The following is a 25,968-nucleotide window of genomic DNA, read 5'->3' on the forward strand; positions in this document are numbered from 1 at the left end:
ACACAGTGACACACACACACACACACACACACACACAGTGACACACACACACACACACACACACACACACAGTGACACAGGCTGCTCAGCTGCTGCCCCGCCCCCAGTGTGTATGGTATTATTATGGCGGAATCAGGGGCGTGCCCTCTAGTGGCGTCATGAAGAGGCGGGGCACGGAGAGGGGGCGGTGTATATGCTGTGTTCTGAGGCGTGGCTATAGCTTACGTCGCGGTGTGGGCGGAGCTTACTGCTCGTTCCCGGAGGTGACAGCTCGTGAGTACACGGGAGCGCGGAGGGGACGGCGCCGCCCCAGGGACACGGTGACCGGAGCACACACCGGAGACCGGCGCACACACCGGGGGAGAGTGGGGAAGGTGAGGACTGCCTGCAAGCTGGCAGGGCCCGGGTGGTGATGTGGAAGGCGGAGAGGAGGCTGTCACAGGGGGGAGACATTCCGTGAGGGGACTGTGTGTGACGGCGGCCGTGACCCCCGGGGGGAGGGAGAGAGACAGTGTGTGTGCAGGTGAGGGAGAGAGTGCAGGTGAGGGAGAGAGTGCAGGTGGGTGAGAGTGCAGGTGAGAGAGTGCAGGTGAGGGAGAGAGTGCAGGTGAGGAAGTGAGGGGAGGTGGGTGAGAGAGTGCAGGTGAGGAAGTGAGGGGGGGTGGGTGAGAGTGCAGGTGAGGAAGTGAGGGGAGGTGAGGGTGAGGGTGAGAGTGCAGGTGAGGAAGTGAGGGGAGGTGGGTGAGAGAGTGCAGGTGAGGAAGTGAGGGGAGGTGGGTGAGAGAGTGCAGGTGAGGAAGTGAGGGGGGGTGGGTGAGAGTGCAGGTGAGGAAGTGAGGGGGGGTGGGTGAGAGTGCAGGTGAGGAAGTGAGGGGAGGTGAGGGTGAGGGTGAGAGTGCAGGTGAGGAAGTGAGGGGAGGTGGGTGAGAGAGTGCAGGTGAGAGAGTGAGGGGAGGTGGGTGAGAGAGTGCAGGTGAGGGGAGGTGGGTGAGAGTGCAGGTGAGGAAGTGAGGGGAGGTGGGTGAGAGTGCAGGTGAGGAAGTGAGGGGAGGTGGGTGAGAGAGTGCAGGTGAGAGAGTGCAGGTGAGGAAGTGAGGGGAGGTGGGTGAGAGAGTGCAGGTGAGAGAGTGCAGGTGAGAGAGTGCAGGTGAGAGAGTGCAGGTGAGAGAGTGCAGGTGAGAGAGTGCAGGTGAGAGAGTGCAGGTGAGAGAGTGCAGGTGAGAGAGTGCAGGTGAGGAAGTGAGGGGAGGTGGGTGAGAGAGTGCAGGTGAGGAAGTGAGGGGAGGTGGGTGAGAGAGTGCAGGTGAGGAAGTGAGGGGAGGTGGGTGAGAGAGTGCAGGTGAGAGAGTGAGGGGAGGTGGGTGAGAGAGTGCAGGTGAGGGGAGGTGGGTGAGAGTGCAGGTGAGGAAGTGAGGGGAGGTGGGTGAGAGTGCAGGTGAGGAAGTGAGGGGAGGTGGGTGAGAGAGTGCAGGTGAGAGAGTGCAGGTGAGGAAGTGAGGGGAGGTGGGTGAGAGAGTGCAGGTGAGAGAGTGCAGGTGAGAGAGTGCAGGTGAGAGAGTGCAGGTGAGAGAGTGCAGGTGAGAGAGTGCAGGTGAGAGAGTGCAGGTGAGAGAGTGCAGGTGAGAGAGTGCAGGTGAGAGAGTGCAGGTGAGGAAGTGAGGGGGGGTGAGGGTGAGAGTGCAGGTGAGGAAGTGAGGGGAGGTGGGTGAGAGAGTGCAGGTGAGAGAGTGAGGGGAGGTGGGTGAGAGAGTGCAGGTGAGGGGAGGTGGGTGAGAGTGCAGGTGAGGAAGTGAGGGGAGGTGGGTGAGAGTGCAGGTGAGGAAGTGAGGGGAGGTGGGTGAGAGAGTGCAGGTGAGAGAGTGCAGGTGAGGAAGTGAGGGGAGGTGGGTGAGAGAGTGCAGGTGAGAGAGTGCAGGTGAGAGAGTGCAGGTGAGAGAGTGCAGGTGAGAGAGTGCAGGTGAGAGAGTGCAGGTGAGAGAGTGCAGGTGAGAGAGTGCAGGTGAGAGAGTGCAGGTGAGAGAGTGCAGGTGAGGAAGTGAGGGGAGGTGGGTGAGAGAGTGCAGGTGAGGAAGTGAGGGGAGGTGGGTGAGAGAGTGCAGGTGAGGAAGTGAGAGAGTGCAGGTGAGGAAGTGAGGGGAGGTGGGTGAGAGTGCAGGTGAGAAAGTGAGGGGAGGTGAGGGAGAGAGCACAGGTGAGGAAGTGAGGGGAGGTGAGGGTGAGGGTGAGAGTGCAGGTGAGGAAGTGAGGGGAGGTGGGTGAGAGAGTGCAGGTGAGGAAGTGAGGGGGGGTGGGTGAGAGTGCAGGTGAGGAAGTGAGGGGAGGTGGGTGAGAGAGTGCAGGTGAGAGAGTGAGGGGAGGTGGGTGAGAGAGTGCAGGTGAGGGGAGGTGGGTGAGAGTGCAGGTGAGGAAGTGAGGGGAGGTGGGTGAGAGTGCAGGTGAGGAAGTGAGGGGAGGTGGGTGAGAGAGTGCAGGTGAGAGAGTGCAGGTGAGGAAGTGAGGGGAGGTGGGTGAGAGAGTGCAGGTGAGAGAGTGCAGGTGAGAGAGTGCAGGTGAGAGAGTGCAGGTGAGAGAGTGCAGGTGAGAGAGTGCAGGTGAGAGAGTGCAGGTGAGAGAGTGCAGGTGAGAGAGTGCAGGTGAGAGAGTGCAGGTGAGAGAGTGCAGGTGAGAGAGTGCAGGTGAGGAAGTGAGGGGAGGTGGGTGAGAGAGTGCAGGTGAGGAAGTGAGGGGAGGTGGGTGAGAGAGTGCAGGTGAGGAAGTGAGAGAGTGCAGGTGAGGAAGTGAGGGGAGGTGGGTGAGAGTGCAGGTGAGAAAGTGAGGGGAGGTGAGGGAGAGAGCACAGGTGAGGAAGTGAGGGGAGGTGAGGGTGAGGGTGAGAGTGCAGGTGAGGAAGTGAGGGGAGGTGGGTGAGAGAGTGCAGGTGAGGAAGTGAGTGGAGGTGGGTGAGAGAGTACAGGTGAGGAAGTGAGGGGAGGTGGGTGAGAGTGCAGGTGAGGAAGTGAGGTGGGGTGAGAGTGCAGGTGAGGAAGTGAGGGTGAGAGTGCAGGTGAGAAAGTGAGGGGAGGTGAGGGAGAGTGCAGGTGAGGAAGTGAGGGGAGGTGGGTGAGAGTGCAGGTGAGGAAGTGAGGTGGGGTGAGAGTGCAGGTGAGGAAGTGAGGGTGAGAGTGCAGGTGAGGAAGTGAGGGTGAGAGTGCAGGTGAGAAAGTGAGGGGAGGTGAGGGAGAGAGCACAGGTGAGGAAGTGAGGGGAGGTGAGGGTGAGGGTGAGAGTGCAGGTGAGGAAGTGAGGGGAGGTGGGTGAGAGAGTGCAGGTGAGGAAGTGAGGGGAGGTGGGTGAGAGAGTGCAGGTGAGGAAGTGAGGGGAGGTGGGTGAGAGTGCAGGTGAGGAAGTGAGGGGGGGTGGGTGAGAGTGCAGGTGAGGAAGTGAGGGGAGGTGGGTGAGAGTGTAGGTGAGGAAGTGAGGGGGGGTGGGTGAGAGTGCAGGTGAGGAAGTGAGGGGAGGTGGGTGAGAGAGTGCAGGTGAGAGAGTGAGGGGAGGTGGGTGAGAGTGCAGGTGAGGGGAGGTGGGTGAGAGTGCAGGTGAGGAAGTGAGGGGAGGTGGGTGAGAGTGCAGGTGAGGAAGTGAGGGGAGGTGGGTGAGAGAGTGCAGGTGAGAGAGTGCAGGTGAGGAAGTGAGGGGGGGTGGGTGAGAGTGCAGGTGAGGAAGTGAGGGGAGGTGGGTGAGAGAGTGCAGGTGAGAGAGTGAGGGGAGGTGGGTGAGAGAGTGCAGGTGAGGGGAGGTGGGTGAGAGTGCAGGTGAGGAAGTGAGGGGAGGTGGGTGAGAGTGCAGGTGAGGAAGTGAGGGGAGGTGGGTGAGAGAGTGCAGGTGAGAGAGTGCAGGTGAGGAAGTGAGGGGAGGTGGGTGAGAGAGTGCAGGTGAGAGAGTGCAGGTGAGAGAGTGCAGGTGAGAGAGTGCAGGTGAGAGAGTGCAGGTGAGAGAGTGCAGGTGAGAGAGTGCAGGTGAGAGAGTGCAGGTGAGAGAGTGCAGGTGAGAGAGTGCAGGTGAGAGAGTGCAGGTGAGAGAGTGCAGGTGAGAGAGTGCAGGTGAGAGAGTGCAGGTGAGGAAGTGAGGGGAGGTGGGTGAGAGAGTGCAGGTGAGGAAGTGAGGGGAGGTGGGTGAGAGAGTGCAGGTGAGGAAGTGAGAGAGTGCAGGTGAGGAAGTGAGGGGAGGTGGGTGAGAGTGCAGGTGAGAAAGTGAGGGGAGGTGAGGGAGAGAGCACAGGTGAGGAAGTGAGGGGAGGTGAGGGTGAGGGTGAGAGTGCAGGTGAGGAAGTGAGGGGAGGTGGGTGAGAGAGTGCAGGTGAGGAAGTGAGGGGGGGTGGGTGAGAGTGCAGGTGAGGAAGTGAGGGGAGGTGGGTGAGAGAGTGCAGGTGAGAGAGTGAGGGGAGGTGGGTGAGAGAGTGCAGGTGAGGGGAGGTGGGTGAGAGTGCAGGTGAGGAAGTGAGGGGAGGTGGGTGAGAGTGCAGGTGAGGAAGTGAGGGGAGGTGGGTGAGAGAGTGCAGGTGAGAGAGTGCAGGTGAGGAAGTGAGGGGAGGTGGGTGAGAGAGTGCAGGTGAGAGAGTGCAGGTGAGAGAGTGCAGGTGAGAGAGTGCAGGTGAGAGAGTGCAGGTGAGAGAGTGCAGGTGAGAGAGTGCAGGTGAGAGTGCAGGTGAGGAAGTGAGGGGAGGTGGGTGAGAGAGTGCAGGTGAGGAAGTGAGGGGAGGTGGGTGAGAGAGTGCAGGTGAGGAAGTGAGAGAGTGCAGGTGAGGAAGTGAGGGGAGGTGGGTGAGAGTGCAGGTGAGAAAGTGAGGGGAGGTGAGGGAGAGAGCACAGGTGAGGAAGTGAGGGGAGGTGAGGGTGAGGGTGAGAGTGCAGGTGAGGAAGTGAGGGGAGGTGGGTGAGAGAGTGCAGGTGAGGAAGTGAGTGGAGGTGGGTGAGAGAGTACAGGTGAGGAAGTGAGGGGAGGTGGGTGAGAGTGCAGGTGAGGAAGTGAGGTGGGGTGAGAGTGCAGGTGAGGAAGTGAGGGTGAGAGTGCAGGTGAGAAAGTGAGGGGAGGTGAGGGAGAGTGCAGGTGAGGAAGTGAGGGGAGGTGGGTGAGAGTGCAGGTGAGGAAGTGAGGTGGGGTGAGAGTGCAGGTGAGGAAGTGAGGGTGAGAGTGCAGGTGAGGAAGTGAGGGTGAGAGTGCAGGTGAGAAAGTGAGGGGAGGTGAGGGAGAGAGCACAGGTGAGGAAGTGAGGGGAGGTGAGGGTGAGGGTGAGAGTGCAGGTGAGGAAGTGAGGGGAGGTGGGTGAGAGAGTGCAGGTGAGGAAGTGAGGGGAGGTGGGTGAGAGAGTGCAGGTGAGGAAGTGAGGGGAGGTGGGTGAGAGTGCAGGTGAGGAAGTGAGGGGGGGTGGGTGAGAGTGCAGGTGAGGAAGTGAGGGGAGGTGGGTGAGAGTGTAGGTGAGGAAGTGAGGGGGGGTGGGTGAGAGTGCAGGTGAGGAAGTGAGGGGAGGTGGGTGAGAGAGTGCAGGTGAGAGAGTGAGGGGAGGTGGGTGAGAGAGTGCAGGTGAGGGGAGGTGGGTGAGAGTGCAGGTGAGGAAGTGAGGGGAGGTGGGTGAGAGTGCAGGTGAGGAAGTGAGGGGAGGTGGGTGAGAGAGTGCAGGTGAGAGAGTGCAGGTGAGAGAGTGCAGGTGAGGAAGTGAGGGGAGGTGGGTGAGAGAGTGCAGGTGAGAGAGTGCAGGTGAGGAAGTGAGGGGAGGTGGGTGAGAGAGTGCAGGTGAGAGAGTGCAGGTGAGAGAGTGCAGGTGAGAGAGTGCAGGTGAGAGAGTGCAGGTGAGAGAGTGCAGGTGAGAGAGTGCAGGTGAGAGAGTGCAGGTGAGAGAGTGCAGGTGAGAGAGTGCAGGTGAGAGAGTGCAGGTGAGAGAGTGCAGGTGAGAGAGTGCAGGTGAGGAAGTGAGGGGAGGTGGGTGAGAGAGTGCAGGTGAGGAAGTGAGGGGAGGTGGGTGAGAGAGTGCAGGTGAGAGAGTGAGGGGAGGTGGGTGAGAGAGTGCAGGTGAGGGGAGGTGGGTGAGAGTGCAGGTGAGGAAGTGAGGGGAGGTGGGTGAGAGAGTGCAGGTGAGGAAGTGAGGGGGGGTGGGTGAGAGTGCAGGTGAGGAAGTGAGGGGAGGTGGGTGAGAGAGTGCAGGTGAGAGAGTGAGGGGAGGTGGGTGAGAGAGTGCAGGTGAGGGGAGGTGGGTGAGAGTGCAGGTGAGGAAGTGAGGGGAGGTGGGTGAGAGTGCAGGTGAGGAAGTGAGGGGAGGTGGGTGAGAGAGTGCAGGTGAGAGAGTGCAGGTGAGGAAGTGAGGGGAGGTGGGTGAGAGAGTGCAGGTGAGAGAGTGCAGGTGAGAGAGTGCAGGTGAGAGAGTGCAGGTGAGAGAGTGCAGGTGAGAGAGTGCAGGTGAGAGAGTGCAGGTGAGAGAGTGCAGGTGAGAGAGTGCAGGTGAGAGAGTGCAGGTGAGAGAGTGCAGGTGAGAGAGTGCAGGTGAGAGAGTGCAGGTGAGAGAGTGCAGGTGAGAGAGTGCAGGTGAGAGAGTGCAGGTGAGAGAGTGCAGGTGAGAGAGTGCAGGTGAGAGAGTGCAGGTGAGGAAGTGAGGGGAGGTGGGTGAGAGAGTGCAGGTGAGGAAGTGAGGGGAGGTGGGTGAGAGAGTGCAGGTGAGGAAGTGAGAGAGTGCAGGTGAGGAAGTGAGGGGAGGTGGGTGAGAGTGCAGGTGAGAAAGTGAGGGGAGGTGAGGGAGAGAGCACAGGTGAGGAAGTGAGGGGAGGGGAGGTGAGGGAGAGAGCACAGGTGAGGAAGTGAGGGGAGGTGAGGGTGAGGGTGAGAGTGCAGGTGAGGAAGTGAGGGGAGGTGGGTGAGAGAGTGCAGGTGAGGAAGTGAGTGGAGGTGGGTGAGAGAGTACAGGTGAGGAAGTGAGGGGAGGTGGGTGAGAGTGCAGGTGAGGAAGTGAGGTGGGGTGAGAGTGCAGGTGAGGAAGTGAGGGTGAGAGTGCAGGTGAGAAAGTGAGGGGAGGTGAGGGAGAGTGCAGGTGAGGAAGTGAGGGGAGGTGGGTGAGAGTGCAGGTGAGGAAGTGAGGTGGGGTGAGAGTGCAGGTGAGGAAGTGAGGGTGAGAGTGCAGGTGAGGAAGTGAGGGTGAGAGTGCAGGTGAGAAAGTGAGGGGAGGTGAGGGAGAGAGCACAGGTGAGGAAGTGAGGGGAGGTGAGGGTGAGGGTGAGAGTGCAGGTGAGGAAGTGAGGGGAGGTGGGTGAGAGAGTGCAGGTGAGGAAGTGAGGGTAGGTGGGTGAGAGAGTGCAGGTGAGGAAGTGAGGGGAGGTGGGTGAGAGTGCAGGTGAGGAAGTGGGGGGGGCGGTGAGGGTGAGAGTGCAGGTGAGGAAGTGAGGGGAGGTGGGTGAGAGAGTGCAGGTGAGGAAGTGAGGGGAGGTGGGTGAGAGTGCAGGTGAAGAAGTGAGGGAGAGAGAGCAGGTGAGGAAGTGGTGGGTGAGAGAGTGCAGGTGAATTAGTGAGGGAAAGAGTGCAGGTGAGGAAGTGAGGGGAGGTGGGTGAGAGTGCAGGTGAAGAAGTGAGGGGAGGTGAGGGAGAGAGTGCAGGTGAATTAGTGAGGGAAAGAGTGCAGGTGAGGAAGTGAGGGGAGGTGGGTGAGAGTGCAGGTGAGGACGTGAAGTGAGAGTGATGGTGAGGAAGTGAGGGGAGGTTGGTGAGAGTGCAGGTGAGGAAGTGAAGTGAGGTGGGTGAGAGTGCTGGTGAGGAAGTGATGGGGGGTGAGGGTGAGAGTGCAGGTGAGGAGGTGAAGGGAAGTGGGTGAGTGTGCAGGTGAAGAAGTGAGGGGAGGTGAGGGAGAGAGTGCTGCTGAGGAAGTGAGGGGAGTTGAGGAAGAGAGTGCAGGTGAGGAAGTGAGGGGAGGTGAGAGAGTGCAGGTGAGGAAGTGAGGGCAGGTGGGTGAGAGAGTGCAGGTGAGGAAGTGAGGGGAGGTGGGTGAGAGAGTGATGGGAGGTGGGTGAGAGAGTGCAGGTGAGGAAGTGAGGGGAGGTGGGTGAGAGAGTGCAGGTGAGAGAGTGCAGGTGAGGAAGTGAGGGGAGGTGGGTGAGAGAGTGCAGGTGAGAGAGTGCAGGTGAGAGAGTGCAGGTGAGAGAGTGCAGGTGAGAGAGTGCAGGTGAGAGAGTGCAGGTGAGGAAGTGAGGGGAGGTGGGTGAGAGAGTGCAGGTGAGGAAGTGAGGGGAGGTGGGTGAGAGAGTGCAGGTGAGGAAGTGAGAGAGTGCAGGTGAGGAAGTGAGGGGAGGTGGGTGAGAGTGCAGGTGAGAAAGTGAGGGGAGGTGAGGGAGAGAGCACAGGTGAGGAAGTGAGGGGAGGTGAGGGTGAGGGTGAGAGTGCAGGTGAGGAAGTGAGGGGAGGTGGGTGAGAGAGTGCAGGTGAGGAAGTGAGTGGAGGTGGGTGAGAGAGTACAGGTGAGGAAGTGAGGGGAGGTGGGTGAGAGTGCAGGTGAGGAAGTGAGGTGGGGTGAGAGTGCAGGTGAGGAAGTGAGGGTGAGAGTGCAGGTGAGAAAGTGAGGGGAGGTGAGGGAGAGTGCAGGTGAGGAAGTGAGGGGAGGTGGGTGAGAGTGCAGGTGAGGAAGTGAGGTGGGGTGAGAGTGCAGGTGAGGAAGTGAGGGTGAGAGTGCAGGTGAGGAAGTGAGGGTGAGAGTGCAGGTGAGAAAGTGAGGGGAGGTGAGGGAGAGAGCACAGGTGAGGAAGTGAGGGGAGGTGAGGGTGAGGGTGAGAGTGCAGGTGAGGAAGTGAGGGGAGGTGGGTGAGAGAGTGCAGGTGAGGAAGTGAGGGTAGGTGGGTGAGAGAGTGCAGGTGAGGAAGTGAGGGGAGGTGGGTGAGAGTGCAGGTGAGGAAGTGGGGGGGGCGGTGAGGGTGAGAGTGCAGGTGAGGAAGTGAGGGGAGGTGGGTGAGAGAGTGCAGGTGAGGAAGTGAGGGGAGGTGGGTGAGAGTGCAGGTGAAGAAGTGAGGGAGAGAGAGCAGGTGAGGAAGTGGTGGGTGAGAGAGTGCAGGTGAATTAGTGAGGGAAAGAGTGCAGGTGAGGAAGTGAGGGGAGGTGGGTGAGAGTGCAGGTGAAGAAGTGAGGGGAGGTGAGGGAGAGAGTGCAGGTGAATTAGTGAGGGAAAGAGTGCAGGTGAGGAAGTGAGGGGAGGTGGGTGAGAGTGCAGGTGAGGAAGTGAAGTGAGAGTGATGGTGAGGAAGTGAGGGGAGGTTGGTGAGAGTGCAGGTGAGGAAGTGAAGTGAAGTGAGGTGGGTGAGAGTGCTGGTGAGGAAGTGATGGGGGGTGAGGGTGAGAGTGCAGGTGAGGAGGTGAAGGGAAGTGGGTGAGTGTGCAGGTGAAGAAGTGAGGGGAGGTGAGGGAGAGAGTGCTGCTGAGGAAGTGAGGGGAGTTGAGGAAGAGAGTGCAGGTGAGGAAGTGAGGGGAGGTGAGAGAGTGCAGGTGAGGAAGTGAGGGCAGGTGGGTGAGAGAGTGCAGGTGAGGAAGTGAGGGGAGGTGGGTGAGAGAGTGAAGGGAGGTGGGTGAGAGAGTGCAGGTGAGGAAGTGAGGGGAGGTGGGTGAGAGAGTGCAGGTGAGGAAGTGAGGGGAGGTGGGTGAGAGAGTGAAGGGAGGTGGGTGAGAGAGTGCAGGTGAGGAAGTGAGGGGAGGTGGGTGAGAGTGCAGGTGAGAGGAACGTGTAAAAAATTTTTTTTTACGATTTTTGCAAATTTAATTGAAAAAAAACAAGACTAAGAAATCACATGTACATAAGTAGTCACAGCCTTTGCTCGATACTTTGTTGATGCACCTTTGGCAGCAATTATAGCCTCAAGTCTTTTTGAATATGATGCCACAAGCTTGGCACACCTATCTTTGGGCAGTTTCGCCCATTCCTCTTTGCAGCACCTCTCAAGCTCCATCAGGTTGGATGGGAAGCGTCGGTGCACAGCCATTTTCAGATCTTTCCAGAGATGTTCAATCGGATTCTTGTCTGGGCTCTGGCTGGGCCACTCAAGTACATTCACAGAATTGTCCTGAAGCCACTCCTTTGATATCTTGGCTGTGTGCTTAGGGTCGTTGTCCTGCTTAAAGATGAACCGTCACCCCAGTCTGAGGTCAAGAGCGCTCTGGAGCAGGTTTTCATCCAGGACGTCTCTGTACATTGCTGCATTCATCTTTCCCTATATCCTGACTAGTCTCAGTTAATGCTGCTGAAAAACATCCCCTGAGGATGATGCTGCCACCTCCATGCTTCACTGTAGGGATGGTATTGGCCTGGTGATAAGCGGTCCCTGGTTTTCTCCAAACATAATGCCTGACATTCACGCCAAAGAGTACAATCTTTGTCTCTCATGGTCTGAGAGTCCTTCCGGTGCATTTTGGCAAACTCCAGGCGGGCTGCCATGTGCTTTTTACTAAGGAGTGGCTTCCGTCTGGCCACTTTACCATACAGGCCTGATTGATGGATTACTGCACAGATGGTTGTCCTTCTGGAAGGTTCTCCTCTCTCCTCAGAGGAATGCTGTAGCTTTGACAGAGTGACCATCGGGTTGCCCTTATCCCCCGATCGCTCAGTTTAGACGGCCGGCCAACTCTAGGAAGAGTCCTGGTGGTTCCGAACTTCTTCCTTTTACGGATGATGGAGACCGCTGTGCTCATTGGGACCTTCAAAGCTGCAGATATTTTTCTGTACCCTTCCCAGATTTGTGTCTCGAGACAATCCTGTCTCAGAGGTCTACAGACAATTCCTTGGACTTCATGCTTGGTTTGTGCTCTGACATGCACTGTCAAGTGTGGGACCTTATATAGACAGGTGTATGCCTTTCAAAATCCTGTCAAATCAACTGAATTTACCACAGGTGGACTCCAATTAAGCTGTAGGAACATCTCAAGGATGATCAGTGGTAACAGGTTGCACCTGAGCTCAATTTTGAGCTTCATGGCAAAGGCCGTGAATACTTATGTACATGTGATTTCTTAAGGTGCATACACACACAACGATTTTTTGAACGATTATCGATTAAAAAAATCGTTCACTTTCTGAGTTAAAACGATGAACGATTATCGTTCATGCGCGTTCACGTTTGTAGTTCAGTCAGACTGACCAACTGAACAATTTCAGTAAAGGAATATGCAAAAAATCGTTGGTAGTTCAAAAAAATCGTTCAATGCATTTAGTAAGTGAACGATTTTAGTAACCGATTTTCGTTCATTTTTTCCCTTGAAAAATGACCGAAAATCGTTTACTAAAATCGATATTGTATTGATTGGAAAATCTCCTGAAAGTATTCGCCAGTGGTCAGTAGTGATTGGTAACTGACAGGTGTAGATTCTGGAGAGGGGTGTATGTGAGCACAGAGTATGTGAGGGGTGACAATATACAGGGGGACGTATACAGAGAGCACAGAGTATGTGAGGGGTGACAATATACATGGGGACGTACACAGAGAGCACAGTGTATGTGAGGGGTGACAATATACAGGGGGACGTATACAGAGAGAGCACAGAGTATGTGAGGGGTGACAATGTATAGGGGGACGTATACAGAGAGAGCACAGAGTATGTGAGGGGTGACAATATACAGGGGGACGTATACAGAGAGAGCACAGAGTATGTGAGGGGGTGACAATATACAGGGGGAAGTATACAGAGAGAGCACAGTGTATGTGAGGGGTGACAATATACAGGGGGACGTATACAGAGAGAGCACAGTGTATGTGAGGGGTGACAATATACATGGGGACGTATACAGAGAGAGCACAGAGTATGTGAGGGGTGACAATATACAGGGGGAAGTATACAGAGAGAGCACAGTGTATGTGAGGGGTGACAATATACAGGGGGACGTATACAGAGAGAGCACAGAGTATGTGAGGGGTGACCATATACAGGGGGACGTATACAGAGAGCACAGAGTATGTGAGGGGTGACAATGTACAGGGGGACGTATACAGAGAGAGCACAGAGTATGTGAGGGGTGACAATGTACAGGGGGACGTATACAGAGAGAGCACAGTGTATGTGAGGGGTGACAATATACAGGGGGACGTATACAGAGAGAGCACAGAGTATGTGAGGGGGGACGTATACAGAGAGAGCACAGAGTATGTGAGGGGTGACAATATACAGGGGGACGTATACAGAGAGAGCACAGAGTATGTGAGGGGTGACAATATACAGGGGACGTATACAGAGAGAGCACAGAGTATGTGAGGGTTGACAATATACAGGGGGACGTATACAGAGAGCACAGAGTATGTGAGGGGTGACAATATACAGGGGGACGTATACAGAGAGCACAGAGTATGTGAGGGGTGACAATATACAGGGGGACGTTTACAGAGAGAGCACAGAGTATGTGAGGGGTGACAATATACAGGGGGATGTATACAGAGAGCACAGAGTATGTGAGGGGTGACAGTATACAGGGGGACGTATACAGAGAGAGCACAGAGTATGTGAGGGGTGACAATATACAGGGGGACGTATACAGAGAGAGCACAGAGTATGTGAGGGGGGACAATATACAGGGGGACGTATACAGAGAGAGCACAGAGTATGTGAGGGGGGACAATATACAGGGGGACGTATACAGAGAGAGCACAGTGTATGTGAGGGGGGACGTATACAGGGGGACGTATACAGAGAGAGCACAGAGTATGTGAGGGGTGACAATATACAGGGGGACGTATACAGAGAGAGCACAGAGTATGTGAGGGGTGACAATATACAGGGGGACGTATACAGCGAGCACAGTGTATGTGAGGGGTGACAATATACAGGGGGACGTATACAGAGAGAGCACAGTGTATGTGAGGGGTGACAATATACAGGGGGACGTATACAGAGAGAGCACAGAGTATGTGAGGGGGGACCATATACAGGGGGAAGTATACAGAGAGAGCACAGAGTATGTGAGGGGTGACAATATACAGGGGGACGTATACAGAGAGAGCACAGAGTATGTGAGGGGGGACGTATACAGAGAGAGCACAGAGTATGTGAGGGGGGACGTATACAGGGGGACGTATACAGAGAGAGCACAGAGTATGTGAGTGGGGACGTATACAGAGAAAGCACAGAGTATGTGAGGGGACAATATACAGGGGGACATATACAGAGAGAGCACAGAGTATGTGAGGGGGGACGTATACAGAGAGAGCACAGAGTATGTGAGGGGGGACGCATACTGGGGGACGTATACAGAGAGAGCACAGAGTATGTGAGGGGTGACAATATACAGGGGGATGTATACAGAGAGAGCACAGAGTATGTGAGGGGTGACAATATACAGGGGGACGTATACAGAGAGAGCACAGAGTATGTGAGGGGTGACAATATACAGGGGGACGTATACAGAGAGCACAGAGTATGTGAGGGGGGACAATATACAGGGGGACGTATACAGAGAGAGCACAGTGTATGTTAGGGTTGATAATATACAGGGGAACGTATACAGAGAGAGCACAGAGTATGTGAGGGGTGACAGTATACAGAGAGAGCACAGAGTATGTGAGGGGTGACAGTATACAGAGAGAGCACAGAGTATGTGAGGGGTGACAGTATACAGAGAGAGCACAGAGTATGTGAGGGGTGACAGTATACAGAGAGAGCACAGAGTATGTGAGGGGTGACAGTATACAGAGAGAGCACAGAGTATGTGAGGGGTGACAATATACAGGGGGACGTATACAGAGAGAGCACAGAGTATGTGAGGGGGGACGTATACAGAGAGAGCACAGAGTATGTGAGGGGGGACGTATACAGGGGGACGTATACAGAGAGAGCACAGAGTATGTGAGTGGGGACGTATACAGAGAAAGCACAGAGTATGTGAGGGGACAATATACAGGGGGACATATACAGAGAGAGCACAGAGTATGTGAGGGGGGACGTATACAGAGAGAGCACAGAGTATGTGAGGGGGGACGCATACTGGGGGACGTATACAGAGAGAGCACAGAGTATGTGAGGGGTGACAATATACAGAGGGACGTATACAGAGAGAGCACAGAGTATGTGAGGGGTGACAATATACAGGGGGACGTATACAGAGAGAGCACAGAGTATGTGAGGGGTGACAATATACAGGGGGACGTATACAGAGAGAGCACAGTGTATGTTAGGGTTGATAATATACAGGGGAACGTATACAGAGAGAGCACAGAGTATGTGAGGGGTGACAGTATACAGAGAGAGCACAGAGTATGTGAGGGGTGACAGTATACAGAGAGAGCACAGAGTATGTGAGGGGTGACAGTATACAGAGAGAGCACAGAGTATGTGAGGGGTGACAGTATACAGAGAGAGCACAGAGTATGTGAGGGGTGACAGTATACAGAGAGAGCACAGAGTATGTGAGGGGTGACAGTATACAGAGAGAGCACAGAGTATGTGAGGGGTGACAGTATACAGAGAGAGCACAGAGTATGTGAGGGGTGACCATATACAGGGGGACGTATACAGAGAGAGCACAGAGTATGTGAGGGGGGACGTATACAGAGAGAGCACAGAGTATGTGAGGGGGGACGTATACAGGGGGACGTATACAGAGAGAGCACAGAGTATGTGAGGGGGGACGTATACAGAGAGAGCACAGAGTATGTGAGGGGGGACAATGTACAGGGGGACATATACAGAGAGAGCACAGAGTATGTGAGGGGGGACGTATACAGAGAGAGCACAGAGTATGTGAGGGGGGACAATATACAGGGGGACATATACAGAGAGAGCACAGAGTATGTGAGGGGGGACGTATTCAGAGAGAGCACAGAGTATGTGAGGGGGGACGTATACTGGGGGACGTATACAGAGTGAGCACAGAGTATGTGAGGGGGAACGTATACAGAGAGAGCACAGAGTATGTGAGGGGTGACAATATACAGGGGGACGTATACAGAGAGACCACAGAGTATGTGAGGGGTGACAATATACAGGGGGACGTATACAGAGAGAGCACAGAGTATGTGAGGGGGGACAATATACAGGGGGACGTATACAGAGAGAGCACAGAGTATGTGAGGGGGGACAATATACAGGGGGACGTATACAGAGAGACCACAGAGTATGTGAGGGGTGACAATATACAGGGGGACGTATACAGAGAGACCACAGAGTATGTGAGGGGGGGACAATATACAGGGGGACGTATACAGAGAGAGCACAGAGTATGTGAGGGGTGACAGTATACAGAGAGAGCAAAGAGTATGTGAGGGGTGACAGTATACAGAGAGAGCACATAGCATGTGAGGGGTGACAGTATACAGAGAGAGCACAGAGTATGTGAGGGGTGACAGTATACAGAGAGAGCACAGAGTATGTGAGGGGTGACAGTATACAGAGAGAGCACAGAGTATGTGAGGGGTGACAGTATACAGAGAGAGCACAGAGTATGTGAGGGGTGACAGTATACAGAGAGAGCACAGAGTATGTGAGGGGTGACAGTATACAGAGAGAGCACAGAGTATGTGAGGGGGGACAATATACAGGGGGACGTATACAGAGAGAGCACAGAGTATGTGAGGGGGGACAATATACAGGGGTACATATACAGAGAGAGCACAGAGTATGTGAGGGGGGACGTATACAGAGAGAGCACAGAGTATGTGAGGGGGGACGTATACAGAGAGAGCACAGAGTATGTGAGGGGTGACAATATACAGGGGGACGTATACAGAGAGAGCACAGTGTATGTGAGGGGGACGTATACAGAGAGAGCTCAGAGTATGTGAGGGGTGACAGTATACAGAGAGAGCACAGAGTATGTGAGGGGTGACAGTATACAGAGAGAGCACAGAGTATGTGAGGGGTGACAGTGTACAGAGAGAGCACAGAGTATGTGAGGGGTGACAGTATACAGAGAGAGCACAGAGTATGTGAGGGGTGACAGTATACAGAGAGAGCACAGAGTATGTGAGGGGTGACAGTATACAGAGAGAGCACAGAGTATGTGAGGGGTGACAGTATACAGAGAGAGCACAGAGTATGTGAGGGGTGACAGTATACAGAGAGAGCACAGAGTATGTGAGGGGGGACAGTATACAGGGGGACGTATACAGAGAGAGCACAGAGTATGTGAGGGGTGACAGTATACAGAGAGAGCACAGAGTATGTGAGGGGGGACGTATACAGAGAGAGCACAGAGTATGTGAGGGGTGACAGTATACAGAGAGAGCACAGAGTATGTGAGGGGTGACAGTATACAGAGAGAGCACAGAGTATGTGAGGGGTGACAGTATACAGAGAGAGCACAGAGTATGTGAGGGGTGACAGTATACAGAGAGAGCACAGAGTATGTGAGGGGTGACAGTATACAGAGAGAGCACAGAGTATGGCTAGAAGTGCTTTATGCAGAAAGTAGACTAATTGGTTGCACGTTACTTATAGAGGACAAAGGACTGATTTATGATATCGCGGCTATTTAATTAGAGCTTAATGCATGAGGTAACTGAGCTATAATCTGCATTAGGTGAAATAATGGTGCAGACCGCAGTCCCCATTGTTGCCATTAGAGATTGCAGTCTGCCCCTATTTATCCAGCTCCAGAAAGCTTAGACTATAGCAGAGCATACTGGCCAACTCTTCCTGGGGGCGATGAAATTCAGCGCAAATTGAATAGTGCCGAGAGCGAGCTCCTGGAGCTATTCAATTCAGTGCGCTATGCTGTTGGAGAATGCCGGTGATCTCCCCTAAACAAGGGTGTTAAGGCGCGTTAACCGGCATTTTCTGACCAAAGTGCCGGGTGCGCGGCTGTCAGCGCCGCGCTAAGCAGAAAAATAGCTGTGCACCCGGCACTTTGGTCGGATTTCTCCTCGCAACCCCAGGGGGATGTGAGAAGAAATCCTTAGCGCGCCCAAACTGCGGTGTATTGAATAGCTGCAGGAGCTTCCTCCCGTGGCTATTCAACATCGCGTTTAATTGAATTCCCCCCCGATTGTCAGGGAGACTCCCTGATATAGTATTAATCTCCCTGAAGAGTCTGACAATATCCCTGATTACACCTTACCCCATTATGAAGCTGTTATATAAAAAAAACAGATCTAAATATACATGCAAATGGGATTATTAGTAGCATGTCCCTGCATTGATATAAGGCACAATGATCCCTATGGCTACATGTATTAGTAGCATGTCCCTGCATTGGGTATAAGGCACAATGATCCCTATGGCTACATGTATTAGTATAATGTCCATGCATTGGGTATAAGGCACAATGGCCCTCATTCAGAGCCGCTCGTTAGCGGCAGTACGCTCGTTCCGAGCGATGTTTGCACATCTGCGCATGCGTACGGTTTTTAGTACGCATGCGCGAACCAGTCAGTGCGGCCAAAAATCGTTTGTACGCTATATAGCGAGTGCCTGCTATTTTGAGTGACAGAATGAGGCGTATGTGGGTGGTAACAGGGGAAGGTGCTTGAAAATGGGGAGTGGAGATCCGAACGCAGGCGTGCTTAAAGGTCAAAACGGGCGTATTATGGGTGTGCATAATTAATACAGCAGCGTCATTGACCACGTCACTGGGTTATTTTATAGCCAGAACTGCTCGCAAATTTGTGGTAGCAAACACCAACCACAAGAATAGCGAGCAGTTCATACGCTGGTCGATGTACTCGATTAATCTAATAAATAGCGGACATGACGTATGGTGCGAGCGGCCAGGGGGCGTTTTTAACAAATAAACGAGCGTATGTTTTGCACGCTCGTTCAGACTTAGAGGTGGGAACAGACTGCAATTTGCGAACGGATCATTTGAATAGCCACCCCTTGTTTTTGAACGAACGACCGCAAATAGCGAGCGGCTCTGAATGAGGGCCAATGATCCCTATGGCTACATGTATTAGTATAATGTCCATGCATTGGGTATAAGGCACAATGATCCCTATGGCTACATGTATTAGTATAATTTCCCTGCATTGGGTATAAGGCACAATGATCCCTATGGCTACATGTATTAGTATAATTTCCCTGCATTGGGTATAAGGCACAGTGATCCCTATGGCTACATGTATTAGTATAATTTCCCTGCATTGATATAAGGCACAATGATCCCTATGGTTACATTCATTGCCTGTACAGTATCAGTGTGATTTCATCAACACATAGATCTTACTAACTGCTTTGGGGCTCATTTACATTTGGATGTAAGTCAGGTTTATGACACGCCTCTCAGATGTAGCAGTACACGCCTATCACATGCCCCTCAGATGTAGCAGTACACGCCTATCACATGCCCCTCAGATGTAGCAGTACACGCCTATCACATGTATGAGATACCTCTCAGATGTAGCAGTACACGCTTGTCACATGTATGAAACACTTCTCAGATGAAGCAGTACATGCCTATCACATGTATGACACACCTCAGATGTAGCAGTACATGCCTATCACATGTAAGATACACCTCTCAGTTGTTGCAGTACACACCTGTCACATGTATGAAACACTTCTCAGATGAAGCAGTACACGCCTATCACATGTATGACACACCTCAGATGTAGCAGTACATGCCTATCACATGTAAGATACACCTCTCAGATGTAGCAGTACACACCTGTCGCATTTAACACACCTCTCAGATGTAGCAGTACACACCTATCGCATGTATGACACACCTCTCAGATGTAGCAGTACATGCCCATCACATGTATGGCACACCTCTCAGATGTAGCAGTACACGCCTATCACATGTATGACACACCTCTCAGATGTAGCAGTACACGCCTATCACATGTATGACACACCTCCCAGATGTAGCAGTACACGCCTATCACATGTATGACACACCTCCCAGATGTAGCAGTACACGCCTATCACATGTATGACACACCTCCCAGATGTAGCAGTACATGCCTATCACATGTATGACACACCTCCCAGATGTAGCAGTACACACCACTTTAACGCGTGCTCATAACAGCTGCTATCACACTCTCCCTGAAATGCTTTTCAAAGTTAAGCTTGTATGTGGCAGAGGTTCCCAAGCTCCACCATTACAGTCCATGTTTTAAGGCTAACCATGCTTGAGCACAGGTGACTTATTTAGTATCTTAGCTAATTAGATTTAACCATCTGGGCTCAATTATGGATATCCTTAAAACCTGGACTGTAATGGCGGAATTTGAGAACCTCTGGCCTATAGGCTACATTTACACATTTTTAATCCGCAAAAAAAAAAGTTTTGCAGTGTTGTGAAGCGGCGCTCTGTGCTGGCGAGGGGGGCGTAGTGTGGCCCCTGAGCCCGGCGCATAACCTGTGGGGGGTGTGATCAGCTTGGTCGCTCCCCCCACAGGCATAGGAGACTGCTGTGGCTGCTTCTTAGTAGCCGTGAGCAGTCTCCCAGTGCCGCCCAGCGCACAGCAGCGTGTGCTGTGCTGCTGTGATGTAAGAGGGGGGTGAGCGGTGCCGGACCAGGGCACCCGCCGGGCCCCTCCAGCAAGCCCGGTAATTAGTACCCCCCCCCTCTCAGCACCCCTGGAAACACCCACCTATTTATTCACACACACTTTACATGGCAAGCAGCTGATTCATGCACAAGTGAGGAAGGGCAGCATGCAGACAAATGGGCGCCTGCCCGTGCCACAACGCCGATGCTCCTAGCCAGAAGGATACTGATTGGCTGCTCTGTCCGGTCATAACTGTCATTTATTCCCATTGTGTGTTCTGCCAGTGAAGCCTCCATTCACATTCCAGCCTCACCTCAGCCAGGTATGACAATGGGAGCGAGGTCACAGAGATGAGACTTTTTAGACAATGGCAAATTGCGATGACGTTTCACGCTGACTCTGAATAACACCCCATATGTGGGTTCTGTACACGCTGACTCTGAATAACACCCCATATGTGGGTTCTGTACACGCTGACTCTGAATAACACCCCATATGTGGGTTCTGTACACGCTGACTCTGAATAACACCCCATATGTGGGTTCTGTACACGCTGACTCTGAATAACACCCCATATGTGGGTTCTGTACACGCTGACTCTGAAGAACACCCCATATGTGGGTTCTGTACACGCTGACTCTGAAGAACACCCCATATGTGGGTTCTGTACACGCTGACTCTGAAGAACACCCCATATGTGGGTTCTGTACACGCTGACTCTGAAGAACACCCCATATGTGGGTTCTGTACACGCTGACTCTGAAGAACACCCCATATGTGGGTTCTGTACACGCTGACTCTGAAGAACACCCCATATGTGGGTTCTGTACACGCTGACTCTGAAGAACACCCCATATGTGGGTTCTGTACACGCTGACTCTGAAGAACACCCCATATGTGGGTTCTGTACACGCTGACTCTGAAGAACACCCCATATGTGGGTTCTGTACACGCTGACTCTGAAGAACACCCCATATGTGGGTTCTGTACACGCTGACTGTGAAGAACACCCCATATGTGGGTTCTGTACACGCTGACTCTGAAGAACACCCCATATGTGGGTTCTGTACACGCTGACTCTGAAGAACACCCCATATGTGGGTTCTGTACACGCTGACTCTGAAGAACACCCCATATGTGGGTTCTGTACACGCTGACTCTGAAGAACACCCCATATGTGGGTTCTGTACACGCTGACTCTGAAGAACACCCCATATGTGGGTTCTGTACACGCTGACTCTGAAGAACACCCCATATGTGGGTTCTGTACACGCTGACTCTGAAGAACACCCCATATGTGGGTTCTGTACACGCTGACTCTGCAGAACACCCCATATGTGGGTTCTGTACACGCTGACTCTGAAGAACACCCCATATGTGGGTTCTGTACACGCTGACTGAAGAACACCCCATATGTGGGTTCTGTACACGCTGACTCTGAAGAACACCCCATATGTGGGTTCTGTACACGCTGACTCTGAAGAACACCCCATATGTGGGTTCTGTACACGCTGACTCTGAAGAACACCCCATATGTGGGTTCTGTACACGCTGACTCTGAAGAACACCCCATATGTGGGTTCTGTACACGCTGACTCTGCAGAACACCCCATATGTGGGTTCTGTACACGCTGACTCTGCAGAACACCCCATATGTGGGTTCTGTACACGCTGACTCTGCAGAACACCCCATATGTGGGTTCTGTACACGCTGACTCTGCAGAACACCCCATATGTGGGTTCTGTACACGCTGACTCTGCAGAACACCCCATATGTGGGTTCTGTACACGCTGAGATTCTGATGGTGTCGCATTGAAAGTTGATGGCTGATTTCTGAAACCTCCAAGGGCTGGCAGAAGGAAGACCGAACTCTTTGCTAAAATTAGGACTGGCTCCTAAATGCATACTCTCTAACCCTATAAGTTATTATAAATATCACACCCTGAAATCTAGTTACTCGTGTGGTTGAAATATCCGTTTCATTTATGTATCCAGCAGAAAGCAGAACTTCAGACTAGACCCTTGCACCAGAAAGCTCCCCGTTATCATGGGCCACAGAAGTCACCATTGTACGGCCATGTGCTTTCCCATTTAAACGGATTTAAAAGCTAAAAACAACGGACGCATGACATGACTAGATGGAATTTCCTCTGCCGACCTGCATTCATGGAACCTTTTATTTCTTTGACTGTATTACCAGCTGGATTAATGGTCTGTTTAGTCTTTTCATTATAAATGATTGGCTGTTTTGTAGCTCTTCTCTTTGCTGTATTACCTTGCTGTCTGCATATATATCGCCTCAGGTTCTTTCTGCATATATATCGCCCTCAGGTTCTGTGGCGCACCCCTGGAGTCATTAGGATTAGCCGTATCCTCACCCCTTGTATTTCTAATACTTGAGACTGAAGAATTTTAGGTAATACAGCTTCCCAGTCACCAGAATCTGCTATGTAACCACCATAACTACACTAGTTTTCTCATCTGTGCTAAATACAATTGTTATAGGCATTACTGTACCTCTTCTGTCCATAGAGTGCAGCTTCTACCCCTGAGCGGGGTAATGCTGCCATTGTTTGCCTGGGTGCGAGCTTACAGCTGGGAGATGTAGTGCATGTCCTCTTATCGCTCCCATAATGCCTTGTCTGCCCTTAGCAATCTCATTTCTACATTGGTTAATGGCAAAACAAAATAAGAAAATATATAATTAGTATAATTATGAACATATATTTTTTGCATTAAAATGATTGGTAATGTTCTGTTGTTTATATCCCAGGACCTAGCCAGTGGTTACTATAGTAGCAGACCTATAGATGTGGGTTACACACACTGTAGTTGGGATTATCGGTAGAAATATTTCAGAATCATTACATGACATTGCTTTGCACAGTAACTCATTTATATAATGTATAGATCTCTTCCCAGCCTGTAGTGCTGTAACCATGTACTAATATTTTGTGTCCCACGTTTAACCATCCCACGCCATCCTGAGTGGTCATACCTTGTACTGTATTTATGGTTACAGTCAGGACTGCACGGACTATCCTGTGCTTAGCTTGGGATGTAGTCGGCAAGCCCAGAAGTAAGCGTGTAGGAAATTTAAGTTTCGTTATGTCCTTTCCAAGTGGTTTCTGTGTTTATTGTGAATGCACTTTCATGTATGTGCAGTATGCATGATTGTAATAGGTATGATATTTATATGGTATTCACTAACAAACAGTATACCATGCCCCATCTCTTTACACCCCTACAGACATTATGCTCCTACAACTCTCATCATAACCCTTCTATCGCCACAAGTAAATTATTTTTGCTGCCTCTATCTCCTCACCCCACTTGTCCACTCAATCCTCTTCTTCATCTTATTGTTCCCTCATCATCCTCCTCACTACCGCCATCCTGGCTCCCTTGTCCTCCTTATCGCCATCCTGGCTCCCTTGTCCTCCTTATCGCCATCCTGGCTCCCTTGCCCTCCTCACTACCGCCATACTGGCTCCCTTGCCCTCCTCCCTATCGCCATCCTGGCTCCCTTGCCCTCCTCCCTATCGCCATCCTGGCTCCCTTGCCCTCCTACCTGTCGCCATCCTGGCTCCCTTGCCCTCCTCCCTATGGCCATCCTGGCTCCCTTGCCCTCCTCCCTATGGCCATCCTGGCTCCCTTGCCCTCCTCCCTATGGCCATCCTGGCTCCCTTGCCCTCCTCCCTATGGCCATCCTGGCTCCCTTGCCCTCCTCCCTATGGCCATCCTGGCTCCCTTGCCCTCCTCCCTATGGCCATCCTGGCTCCCTTGCCCTCCTCCCTATGGCCATCCTGGCTCCCTTGCCCTCCTCCCTATGGCCATCCTGGCTCCCTTGCCCTCCTCCCTATGGCCATCCTGGCTCCCTTGCCCTCCTCCCTATGGCCATCCTGGCTCCCTTGCCCTCCTCCCTATGGCCATCCTGGCTCCCTTGCCCTCCTCCCTATGGCCATCCTGGCTCCCTTGCCCTCCTCCCTATGGCCATCCTGGCTCCCTTGCCCTCCTCCCTATGGCCATCCTGGCTCCCTTGCCCTCCTCCCTATGGCCATCCTGGCTCCCTTGCCCTCCTCCCTATGGCCATCCTGGCTCCCTTGCCCTCCTCCCTATGGCCATCCTGGCTCCCTTGCCCTCCTCCCTATGGCCATCCTGGCTCCCTTGCCCTCCTCCCTATGGCCATCCTGGCTCCCTTGCCCTCCTCCCTATGGCCATCCTGGCTCCCTTGCCCTCCTCCCTATCGCCATCCTGGCTCCCTTGCCCTCCTCCCTATGGCCATCCTGGCTCCCTTGCCCTCCTCCCTATCGCCATCCTGGCTCCCTTGCCCTCCTCCCTGTGGCCATCCTTGCTCCCTTGTCCTCCTCGCTATCGCCATCCTGGCTCCCTTGTCCTCCTCGCTATCGCCATCCTGGCTCCCTTGTCCTCCTCGCTATCGCCATCCTGGCTCCCTTGCCGTCCTCCCTATCGCCATCCTGGCTCCCTTGCCGTCCTCCCTATCGCCATCCTGGCTCCCTTGCCGTCCTCCCTATCGCCTTCCTGGCTCCCTTGCCGTCCTCCCTATCGCCATCCTGGCTCCCTTGTCCTCCTCCCTATCGCCATCCTGGCTCCCTTGTCCTCCTCCCTATCGCCATCCTGGCTCCCTTGCCCTCCTCCCTATCGCCATCCTGCTGTCCTCTCTCCCTCATTAGATTCTCTAATGTTGAGCAGCTCGAGTGATGTCTGACACATTCATTTCTATGGTTTGTTCATTTTTGCGGCATTTCTACGTGCTGCGCACAACTCCATTGACAAGAATATAAACTAGAAATCATTGGGAAGCGTACAGCACAGCTCTGTCCCCCCCCCCCCCCCCATGTGAGTATATACACATTGGGTCTGATACAGAGATGGACACTAATAACATTGCGACCGCGTCTTTGTACATAGCGGTGCTGAGAAGTTATGCTGATGCTGCAGCTGCTATAATGTGAGATGCCCACCAGCTTCGTCTCTAATCCGCCACTTTACGTACAAAGACGCACCATCAGGCGCATCTACTGAGCAACCCCTTTGGGCCAGTGAAACTGCGCACAATGTCTCCGTCACTGGCTGCGACATACCCACAAAACGCTAGCGACACGCCCACATTTGGTCAGATTCACTGTGTCCAAATACTCGCTATGACCACCATCGGTAAACCATTGCGACACGTGTAGTGCGACTCAGACGCATCCACGGCACAAGAAACATCGGCCAACTGTGTAAATATCGGCATAGCGTCCACCCCTAATTCAGCGCTGTTCCGTAGAGATTAATAAACTACAAGTGCCAGGAAACGCTGTGTCCAGAGTCCACCCGGTGTGATGAACGGAGCAGCGTAGGGACCACGCACCGTAGGACGGGGCTGTATTAGTGACCAGCCAATGGGCTCCCACCCTGATGTGCCTGATGTGTAAGCTTCCCCTAACCCAGCCACATGCACAAGTCACAGGGAGTCAGTACAGTGGCTAAGTGACAGCTGTATACTACTGCATGGAGTATATATACGCATTATCCTGCCGCAGATAAGTGCATAACACAGCTCTGGCCGCACAATTTCTAGGGGTCAGGCAGCAGACTTCTAGCTCCAATCACGGGTTCCGCAACAAGTAGACAATGATTAGGTCGACTGTTACAAAAGGTTGACATGTAAATGGTCAACACACTTATTTTTTTGTTAGGGTTAGGCCTTTTGTACAGATCGAACTTTTTTCGTGTCGATCTTTTTTCCATGTCGGCCTTTTGCATCACCCCTCCCATCACAGCTTTAACATTATTCCTTGTATTTACTAAGACGAGTATCCACTGTGTATATAAAGCTCTTATTGTATATGCACTGTAGTCATAATAGTTCATTGTTTTGCATTAATCTCTTTATTGTGTTTGTATCTGTACTGAAGCCTCTGTTTCCCCCAGGTGACTCGGCTGTCGGGTGCCCCTTCCAGACCCCACTACGTAATCTGACAGCGCGTCCTGATGCGCCTGACAGATTATATATTGACTGATGATCTACGTGGCTTTATCTAATACTGAAGCTAATGAAGACCTTTTGGAATTTGGGAGGAAAAATAACATCTTGTTTTAAAAACTGCTGGACGACCGATAATACTTCTGGGCTCCCCCGGTGATCTATCCCCCGGCTGACACCTGACCTTTTCCCGTGCCGCTGCTGTGTAGCCTGCAGAAGGGCTCCGGGCTGGCTGAGCATGTTCCGTTCCTGCTAAGCTGGTTTTCTGCTGGTTTCATCTGCTGGGAACTCGCCTCTGTATATTTTGGTTGTGTGCTGGGAGTACAACAACGGCAACGCTCCTGTAACCGGCTACAGGTGAAACGCTGGGCGATGTCCATGGATTAGTTCTTACAGAGATATCTGGGGAGTCAGGAGAGGAGGTGACAGGATGGCGTCTCGGGAGAGGCTCTATGAGCTTTGGATGCTGTACTGTAATAAGGTCAGTATTGCAGTTTTTGTTTTTATACCTGTCTTGTAGTGTTCTTGCTGAGTAAAAGTGTTCTTATATTTAGGCTACGTAACGTTCGTGT

At 53.0% G+C, this 25,968-nt stretch overlaps 1 protein-coding gene across 1 annotated transcript in view; it reads left to right on the forward strand.

Annotated features, from left to right (window-relative positions):
* Positions 1-239: 239 nt before the first annotated feature.
* LOC148436175 (neurobeachin-like protein 1) overlaps positions 240-25,968 on the forward strand; it is a gene marked incomplete at its 3' end in the record, with an annotated part of 147,504 nt that continues 121,775 nt past the window's right edge. Inside the window, exons 1-2 of the mRNA XM_088465257.1 lie at positions 240-273; positions 25,345-25,877. Of these exons, the coding sequence (XP_088321383.1) occupies positions 25,827-25,877 (51 nt within the window). The remainder of the gene's footprint in view (positions 274-25,344; positions 25,878-25,968) is intronic.

The sequence above is a fragment of the Taudactylus pleione genome, unplaced genomic scaffold (assembly GCF_031769625.1).
Source record: "Taudactylus pleione unplaced genomic scaffold, aTauple2 ptg001928l, whole genome shotgun sequence".
NCBI lineage: Eukaryota > Metazoa > Chordata > Amphibia > Anura > Myobatrachidae > Taudactylus > Taudactylus pleione.